The following is a 10,097-nucleotide window of genomic DNA, read 5'->3' as shown; positions in this document are numbered from 1 at the left end:
TTCCCATCACTCATGTGAATATGTTAAATTTATTAAAAGTTATATATAATTAAATAAACATGTCAAGTATTTATTCTCACAATTTATCTTTGCAGGTTGACATGGCAGTAATTGCTATGATGACCGAAGAGCAAATGGGCAAATATATCACTTCTTATGGTGATCGAATAGCTGTCCTTTGCTTTTGTCATCAGAAAATGTCCAGTGGTGATAATGAACTGCTCCTCCAAAAATTAAGAGGCAAAATAGGATCAAGGAAAAAAAGGTGTACTGGCTGAGACTTCGGGAGTACTCCAAAACCATGTTGATGGGATGGCAAGACATAACAATGTTTCTGCAGAAAAGACTCAAAGGAAGATAGAAATTGGGTGGCTCCATTTTTGTGGCAACGATTACCATCAAGTGAGGACAAGCAAAGGTGGAGGAACAAGGTATGCCATTCTGGAAAAAACAGCAACTGTCGCTCAAATTTTGGAGCTGGGAAAAGGGCTATTTTTCCCAGATGGAAGCTCAACCAAAGGACCTGTTGAAGACTTTACTTTTGAGGTCTGTGATTTCAAAAGAAACCACCTAGGGACAATTTGGAGTGGTCAATCTGCCTGCCATGCATGTTTTTGGAGTGTGGGAGGAAACCGGAGGACCCGGAGAAAACCCACGCGGGTCCGGGGAGAACATGCAAACTCCACACAGTGAGGCCGGACCGGGACGCGAACCGGCGACCTCTGCACTGTGAAGCCGGTGTGCTAACCACTTGACTACCGGGCCGCCCCTACTTGATATTGTATTCCATTTATATGTTTGTGATTGCTGTTCATACGAATTTGTCAATGTTAATAAAATTTGTTCCAAATAATTCATGTTTTTTTTAAACACAAGACACCACCTGCTGACGAAATTGAAGAGTGACAATTATGTTATCATTTACAGGCAAGTGATTGTGTACTGGGGTGCAGGAATAAATACTATTCAGATCCACATTGGTTAAGTATTTGTGGTTAAAATCAGCAACCAAGACAGTATATTTATTGACACCCAGAATGATTTGACAAATTGTTCGTCCTCAAATGTATCCCAATAATCCATTTAAAGTGAAGTGATAAAAGAAATGATGAACAAAGGGTTGAAGAAATGGCAATGGTCGTCGGATTCAGCCTTCATTAAATGTTACTTCGAACCAGTTGAGGAGCCATAAAATGGTTTCACCCAAACACACCAAAAAATATATGGTTATTGCTTTGAGTAATTCATGTTTAAATTTCAATGTAATATAATTCCAGTATGACTGGTATACGGAAACAAAAATGCTTTCACCAAAGGTTAATGTCTCTGACCCCTGAAAACATCATGCTTCTAATTTAGATTTGCAGTAAGGGCGTCTCTGAGCTGCAAGTACAAGTTTACAGCCTGATACGGCTCTTTTGGTGGCATCAGACCAGACTGGGCCATTAAGGAAGCACACAATACAAATACATCCGGATCACAAGGCATAGTTAAACGGAAGACACACTGGCTTTTGCATAGTTGAACTTGTTTATTGTCAACTGTGGAGAGGAAGTCCCTTGTGCCATAAAGTTCAGGTAAAGAATACATCACGTTGGGCCGACCACTGGGGATATTTATGTTCTTTGAGGGCCTGATGAGATGGCTGTTCCAAACACGGGCAGTATCATCCAACTCATCCTGTTGAGAATAATATCAGAATCAGAATCATCTTTTTTTGCCAAGTATGTAGTACACACAAGGAAATTGTCTCCTGTAGAACACGCTGCACTATAGTCTCATCAAAAAATGGAGGCACTATACAGTTCTATTTGGGTTACTTTTTAGAGAGTTAATTGCTTGAGGGAAGAAGCTGTTTAAATGCCTGCTGGATTTGGTGCGCATATACAGACAGATTTAGGAAGAGTTGCACAGTCATAGTAGCTCTTATGAGCAAGAAATTATAGAATTAGACTGCTTTCCTCTCCCTGCTCCCTCCTTTCTACCTTACACTCGTCACTCATGTTTACTACTCTGCCCATCCCCACTTTTCCTTCATCTTTTCCTTGATCATTTCACCTTCACCCTATGTCCCCACACACACAGACCACTATCTTCTTTCCACTATCCGATTATTTACCTTCTTTTGTGTCCCATCAACACCCTCTCAAATACAAAAATACATATTTCATAAATGGAGCTACAGAATATATGAACTCACCTGAATAAGTCCCATGCAACAAAATTGCAGGATGCTTTTGTCCAGAAATCCACCATCAAAGAAGCCATTGTCTCTGAGGTCTTTGAAGAGTGATAACCAGAATTCCATGCATTGGCTGCGAAGAAACCCCCACCAATATTCAATTCTTTGATTGGTGGTGCTGGCTCCATCCAAGTAACTGTCAAGGGTGCTGCCTGGCGGTATGGGCACCAGGAAACGCTGGAAGCCTTTAACATGACCATTTTCAGTCCCCAAATCAGCTCGAACGATTCGAGGACAACCTCCCAAACGGTGCACAACTTCAATGTAGTAACCTCCAATTAACTTCGGGTCACTACTTGTTGTGTAGGCATTGAGCCACATCATTTTCCTTGAAAAGCCATCAATAGCCCCATTGATGCAAATTCCAAAAGGTTTCAGTTTGTCATATGAATCCATATGCCAAATAAAATTCGGCCCTTTCGAGAAGTAGTTTCGTCGTCTCAGAGGTCTTGCTTGCCTTAAAGACACTCCTCTCGGATCCAACTCTTTCAGGACCAGACGAACATCCTCTTTCCTGACAAGAAGCCCATGTTCTCTGCACTTACTGTACATCCACCTGTAACCGTGTAGTTAATTCTGGAATTCTGCAACTGGTTGTGAATAGTTATCCAAGACGCCCAAGTCATCGAACGTTTTTCGGCGAAATAGTGCACTTTTGTTCACCACTCGCTTCAAATGTCTTTCACTTATTAGTAAGCCGTGTTTAATCTAAAGAACGGATTTTATATCTTTGTATTTCAAGCCAATTTTAAAGTAAAACTGGAACGAACGGGTGAAAAGGCTCCATGTTTGTCGTTTTCGGTTACACTGACGATGAACCGGAAGTACATGTACGCGTATTTTTTAAAAAAAGATTGCGAGATCTCGCATTCTTTGCAAGATCTCGCAAAGAATGCGAGATATCGCAAAGAATGCGAGATCTTGCAAAAGTATTGCGAGGGAATGCAAAGTTTTGCGAGAGAATGCAAAGTATTGCGAGGGAATGCAAAGTTTTGCGAGATCTCGCAAAGTTTTTTTTTTTCTTCGATGTCCCCTTAGGGGCTCCGTACTTGCCCGCTGGCTTTTAGCAGAGTGGAAAAATGTGTAAATCTCCCTTTTGAATATGAGCCCTGAACAGCTTCAGTTTGATGACAAACGCAAACACACTTTGTACCAAGTCAGGCAGAATTTTTGACTTACCCCGCAGGGTAAGGTTCAGGTTGTCCAAGTGACACAGCATGTCGACCAAAAAGCCAGATCCATAATCCACTCGTGGTTGCTTTGTAAATTGTCGGAAAAAAATTATCTGCTTTTCAGTCTGAGTTTTTAAAGTGACCAACTTGTGCTTGCGAAGTTCAGTCCCTTTGGGGAATTCTTGGTCGATGTTCGCGTGGAGTGAGCTGAAGTGGCGCTGAAGATTTGACGCTTTGAAATGCGCCAATGACGCCTGACATACAAGGCAGAATGGCTTGCCCTTAAACTCAACAAAAAATATAAACTCTCCCACTCTGTTAAAACGTCCTGTGTTCGTTTTCATATTTTCGTTTTGCCCCGCATTTTTTTCCCTGCCATTTTGAGAGCGAACTTGACGCAAATTAATTGTTTATGTCGTAAACAATTCGTGTCGAGTCTCTGATTGGTTGGCCACCCGTGGTTTACGACATAAATGATTGATTTTCATCACACGCACATGCGTGTTAACGTCACATGGTCAGCTTGATACCGTAATTTCACGACTATCAGGTGCACTTAAAAGTCTTCACGATTCTCAGGTGCCCTTAAAAGTCTTAAATTTTCTCCAAAATGTGCAGCGCGCGCTATGGTCACGAAATTACGGTACATAGAGGATGAATGGCAGCGCCAGCGCCAAACTTTTTTTTACGCTTGTCATGTGCACGCCCCTTACGAGTCGGCCCCTTAAGAGCAGCAAGAAATCAGCCAAAGAGCCGCATGCGGCTCGGGAGCCGCGGGTTGGCCGGGCCTTTGCTAATGGGTTTAAAAAAAGAAGACAAACTAAACGTAACACATTAAACTCAAGACAACAGCGAAACAAAACCACGCCAAATCAGAAAGTGCTAAAAACGGCCAAACGCTGCAAACACATGCATGTTGCAACTGGGGAAAAAATGAGAAAAAAACATAATTGCTGGGAAAATCAAACGGGTGTTGCAATCACAGCGTGTTCGCTTTCCCCCCTTTTTTATTGATATGGGAGCAAGTAAAAAGCAGTGTATTTTAACTGTTGACGTTGAAAAGCACCGCGTCTTTTCCACGTGCAAACTCTGCAAAACATTGCCACATACAGGCCAGTATAGTGTACTTTTAATTTTTATTTGGAAAACAGCTGAACTCAGCGTGATAGAATTCTTATTTCAGAGGTCGTTCGGAATATGGGTTCCCTGCAGTTTCTTGTCATGCGTTTTTTTCAAAAAAATGTATAACAATAATACATTTCATTTATGCGAGCCTTGCACAACTCTCAAGGTCACTTTACAGTCAGAGGATCAGTTTTTCTGTGGGTGAGCAGCGGCAGCCACACGCACCAGCGTTCACTCAACCCGGATAGAATGACGATAGATGTCATGTGGTATTGTACAAAAAAAATGAAGACACAGAACATGACATTTTATTTACCATAAGCAATGATAACAAGATGTCTTTCAAGTATTACCCAGCAACCATAGGGCATTGTATTGTTCAGTGAAAAGAATTCTAAAAAATAAATACATTAAAGGGAATAGGGGGGTTTTATTGTAATTTGAAGTACAAATGGTAACTAAGCATGGAGACTTATTGTGCGTGTGAACCTGAGGCAACTTCTTGGAGGCATCGTGGTGGATTTTAGTGGTTTGTGGCCACATGATATTGCTGATGCATCAATTAGATTTTTGGTAACCTGAGTATACCATTTATGCAAACTTAAATGTTACAATAAAGAAAAAAATATACAATTACAACCAAGTATTATCTTCTGACAAGTTGTCCCCAATTACAGATGTAAAATTATGTAACAGTCATGCCAGAACAAGCTACTTCTCCCTGATTATTGGCATCATCAGTGAGGTATAAATATGCCTGGAATTTATTAATGTTGCGCTTTTACCGCAGCAAACCAAGGCTACGCGGCTGGGTAAACATGCTTTCGATTTACACTTAAAATTTCACATGACGGGGGAACACTGAAAAGTAGCAGGAAACGATACCAAGATTGTCATACAAATACAAAGTGCAATTTGAGATTTTTTTTCCAACCTTGTCTTGGAGACCACATCCTCATCTGGATCACATCCAAACATGTATCACTCTCAGACTATTGGAGATTCAAGTTTCATCAGAGACCCCACCCCCCAAAAAATATTTTCCCCTGTTTTATTCATCATCAGTATGAATTTCCATAAAGCCACAGGGGGATACATTGAGACAAAAGCTGCAAGATAAGCAAGTGGGCCAACATAAACCCAAGGTCACCATGAGACTAAGATATGCTTTTTCCCTCCTCTGGCATCACTCTGAATCCCAAAATTAAACAATTACAATGATTCCTTCTCGTGGCAAGGAGTCGTCATCGTAATAAAAAGGCATTTTGATTTGCGATGCAAATGCATTTTCCTTTCACTCATCTTAAATACAGTGGTGCCAACAGGAGTCATTTACAGCGCTGGCCTGTCACCCCTCTTCGGCCTGGGAAGAGAGGTGCGGCGGGGTCAATGCGGCCGACTGCTTGACTCGGACGTCCGACGTTGCCGCGGGGTGCTGTGGCCATTGGGGCAGCTGTTGTGACGCTTGCTGGGGCCGCCGTTGAGAATGTCTTGGATGTGCTGGACTATCAAGTTGATGGCCACTGTGGACACAAGGTAAAAGATGAACAGTGTTAAACCATTGCGAAGAATGGCAACAGCATAGTATACAGTGTAACTCTTTGATTGTAGCTTTACCCAGGTTATCTGCTCCGCGGGGTATAATCACATCAGCATACTTCTTGGTCTAGTTCGGGTTAAGAAAACATGTTGGGTCAAAATCTGAAATGGTGAAACTCCCACGTTCATTTGGCCCCATCACATACCGGTAAGCAGAATTCTTCGAAGGCGGGTTTCACAAAAGTTATGTACTGTGTCAGCACTTGCTCCAGCTCACGCCCGCGCTCACCGATGTCTCTCAAAACTGGGAAAGAAATAACAGCAAACATATAAAAATTAAATAAATAAGGGTCACTCATACTGTAATGCCAAAAAAAATCATATCCGAACACATTAAGAATTAAAAGTGAATTTTCAGCTGAAGAGTAGCTGAAAATAAAAAAGAAAATTGCCAAAAGACTGGATGGAAAAAGTTGCATCGGTGTCTCGTCTTTGCGTCACATTAATGCTCGGTTGGTTTGCGTGCTTCGAAGGTCAACTCTATCCTGTACCACAGACCTCTACGAGAGAGCCGCGTGTCTGGGTCAGTGTCGACAAACAGCTTCATCTGGAATAGGTCCCGGATCTCCTGTGAGTAGAACATCAGGATGCCCTCAAAGAGAACGACGTCGGCTGGATACACTGTGACAAACTCATCCTTCCTGAAATGCGCAGGAAAGATTTCCAAGCGAACCAATTATGAGCGTCTATGAATTTCACTGTGGTTTACCACACAACACATTTGGCAGTGATATGACACACGTGTCACACAACCAACACGTGTGCTCACCTGGAATGAGTGACAAAGTCATAAACTGGGATCTGGACAGTTTTGCCTTGCAGGATGTCCCTGAGTGTTTGCATGATCAGGTCATTGTCAAAGGCATCTGAAGGCAAAGGAAGGGAGGGAGGGCAACACTGGATCAGCTTTTCTTAACCCATGCTCGGGGACTCGCGGGGGCGCAGCTGCAGCACGTTTGCTAACAGCTGTTTAGTTCAATCTCCAAGCAGCTGCCTCTGGGAACGTCCTACTCACTGACGGGATTTGAAAACGGAGACAATCCTAAAAAGGAGCTCATGCTTCTACATATCATTTAACTTTCACGGACTGAAGCGCTTGGCGTCTAAAGCGGGATAGAATCTCCCCTGACAATACAACAATGAAATCAAGTTTTATATACCTGGATGGTCAAAGTTGAACTGGCCCTTGAGTGCCTTGGCTTTTTGGTCAGGGGTCAGCACTTTATAAAAGCTGTCCTGGCTGAGGATGGCCACCTGCCTCTGGTGATGGTCAATCTTGTTTTGGCCCAGTAGCTCCATTATTTTCCCACAAACTGAGGACTGCAATTTAAGGAAAAGATGTGGAGGTCAATTTGCTGCCAAAGAAACTTGACTCTGTGTGTACAAAAGAAATGTCGGAAAATTATTGGACCAAAAAAAATCACCTGGCCGCGTAAAAAAACAAGTTTATAGTTGTGACAAAAGTAAATTGTACCTGTACAAAAAAGCAATTTGTAGTTTGAGCAAAAGTAACTTGTATGTGAGGGGGAAAAAAACCAACAAAGGCATTTGTTTACTGCAATTGCTTTTCTACACTTTTCAGTCATTTTGGCAACAACCACAAATGTATTTTTTTGTTTGAATAAATAATAGATGACATTTCAAACATCATAATTAATAGCTCAATCTGTTTCAATAAACCTGCAATTGTTTCCTGTCCAGCAGTGTCCCCAGTGACCTGGACAACTCAACCAATCTCGTGGTGCATGCTGACAGGACATTGTGACCGCCCGAGGCTGTACCGTTGACGTTTTCATCAAAAGCAACCCAAACAAAGATTTTTCGTCGGGCCTACTCCAACACTGATCGATAGGGAATTATTATTATTATATTTTATGACTTCCTTTAGTAAATAATTGAAAAAATAAACATCTTCCAAAAATATTTCAGATTTGGATTACCTATAGAATTGATAGATTTTTATTTTACTCACTAGCCAAAAGAAACAACGTTAAAAACATAATTCTAGAGGACACTGTCAAATTTTATGATCCAAATTGTTTTTAATGTGATGGTGGAATCTATTTTAAGGCAGTTTTATTCATCATTATAATTGGCGGATGTACCCAAGGATGTATATCAATTGCCATTGTGTCTGTGAATTGTTGGTCTGTGTACCTAACAACAGACTAGATGCATAATCATTTATCTACATTGCGAATCTCAGATGCTCTTAAAATATTTTGTTAAGTGCTTCATGCTACTGCATATTGTATTCTGCGGTAAACAGTACACTGATTTACCTTTTTCAAATAAGTCTTTTCAATTTTTCCACTGAGTTGGTCAGCTTTAAATGCTATTCCTAATATCCTGGTGATGATATGCAGCTATGTAACCATACCGGTTTTGCCAGTTTACCGCATAAATCAGATATAAGCAACCAACCAGAATGGGCAAATGAGGTTTATATAGACAGGTTTGCTTGGAGTCCGAGTGTATGCCTCATTGGTAAATGCTACTTGTTAATTAGTCTATATCTTACGTTTAATTGGTAACATACAAATAAGACATTCCTTTTATTTTCTATTTGCCCCACAGGGAGCAAAGAAACCCCTACAGGTGGAGTTTCTTAATTATGATGAAAGGCGACAAAAGTATCTAGTTTTGCTAAAATTTTATAGTTAATCTATAAAACGCAGTCATCTGTTGATAAATGGGTGGCTCATTTGAACAGTGCTTATTTTTCTAAATTTGCCATTTCAATGACAATCTATTTTTTAAATGTAACATTACTTATTATATTTACAAAAGTCTACAACGTATAACAGTATCATTTGGCTATGTGCTGTGGCGATCCCTTGTAGGGAAAAGCCGAAAGGAAAAGAAGATTTGGCTATGTGGGTTGCATGTTTTTTGATAGGATCGAAAGATATATCTTCAAACAAACGATAAATGGTTACAAAATGCATGGTTCCGATTATGTCAATAAAGCCAAAGTGTATCAGGCGTTCAATGCGCCACGTCCACATTTGACGAACAAAGAGACGTGGGAGTTTTGACGAAGGGAAACCTTGTAGTCGAATACGGGTCTGTTCTATTGTTTCAACTGTAATCTTAAAGTCGCATTTGATTCAATATAAAAATGTAAACGCGTGTTTTATAATAAATAACACACTACGCCATCTTATTCTAAGTAAAATGATCAATTGGACCATGGGAAATGCGTGGGACTGTTTACAAATAGGATGGCTCAGAACACGATGACTGGCCATTGTCTTCCAGCGAGCATGGCTAGCGTCTGATGGAATTTAGCCTAGAAGCTAACTCTATAATCATAAATACTCGCAGACAAAACTAGCGAGTCAGGGCTCATGATTACGAGTTCAAGTAAAACAACGACGATTGAAATCGCCAAGTGGCGTTCTTTCGCTTTAGTTTAAAGCGGGTGATGCTAGGGGCGATACAGTTCAACTGAAGAAATTGCTGTCAATCAAGTGGCACCGCCGAAGCCACGCGGTCTACCAGCAGCCGGCTGACACGAGCTGGAACGCGTCATTTAGCGCGAAAATAAAAGAGTGACACTTAGATAAAGTCACCCCATGTGCTAGCTATATTTCCAACCTTTCCGCTGGCGGTGCCCCCAGAGACACCGATGAGAAAAGGTTGTCGTATTACGTCGGTATTGTCGCCTCTGTCTCGGAGGTGTGTTTCTGAGTCGCCGGCCATAGTTGCAATGTGCTGTGGAGAGCGCAGGACTGAGAGGTTACAGATACAGGGCTCCTCCCATATGACCACACGTTGTTTTATACACTCGTGAAATCTGATTCTTGACATTTTACACATGATTATTGTTGATTATATATAATTATATTCAAGCATCAAAACAATTGCGGCGCAAAGTTATTTTTAATATCTTATTTACAGGTCACGAAATTATATCCAATCGTGTGAAAACGTACAGTTGACGTGTGTCTCATGTC

At 41.2% G+C, this 10,097-nt stretch overlaps 1 protein-coding gene across 1 annotated transcript; it reads right to left on the bottom strand.

Moving 5' to 3' along the window:
* Positions 1 to 5,576: 5,576 nt before the first annotated feature.
* On the bottom strand, positions 5,577 to 9,871 carry uck2b (uridine-cytidine kinase 2b). The gene is made up of 7 exons (XM_089009106.1): positions 9,739 to 9,871; positions 7,299 to 7,458; positions 6,908 to 7,004; positions 6,637 to 6,779; positions 6,285 to 6,382; positions 6,157 to 6,205; positions 5,577 to 6,062 (listed from the first exon to the last, which is right to left on the bottom strand). Exons 1-7 carry the CDS (start codon positions 9,841 to 9,843, stop codon positions 5,926 to 5,928), a joined length of 789 nt encoding a protein of 262 aa, XP_088865232.1. The 5' UTR covers positions 9,844 to 9,871; the 3' UTR covers positions 5,577 to 5,925.
* Between the last annotated feature and the right edge of the window lie 226 nt (positions 9,872 to 10,097).

Source organism: Hippocampus bargibanti, linkage group LG11, assembly GCF_051943395.1.
Source record: "Hippocampus bargibanti isolate YZ-2025 linkage group LG11, ASM5194339v1, whole genome shotgun sequence".
NCBI classification, from domain to species: Eukaryota; Metazoa; Chordata; class Actinopteri; order Syngnathiformes; family Syngnathidae; genus Hippocampus; species Hippocampus bargibanti.
The sequence above is the reverse complement of the archived record's forward strand: the minus strand, read 5'-3'. Positions and strand labels throughout refer to the sequence as shown.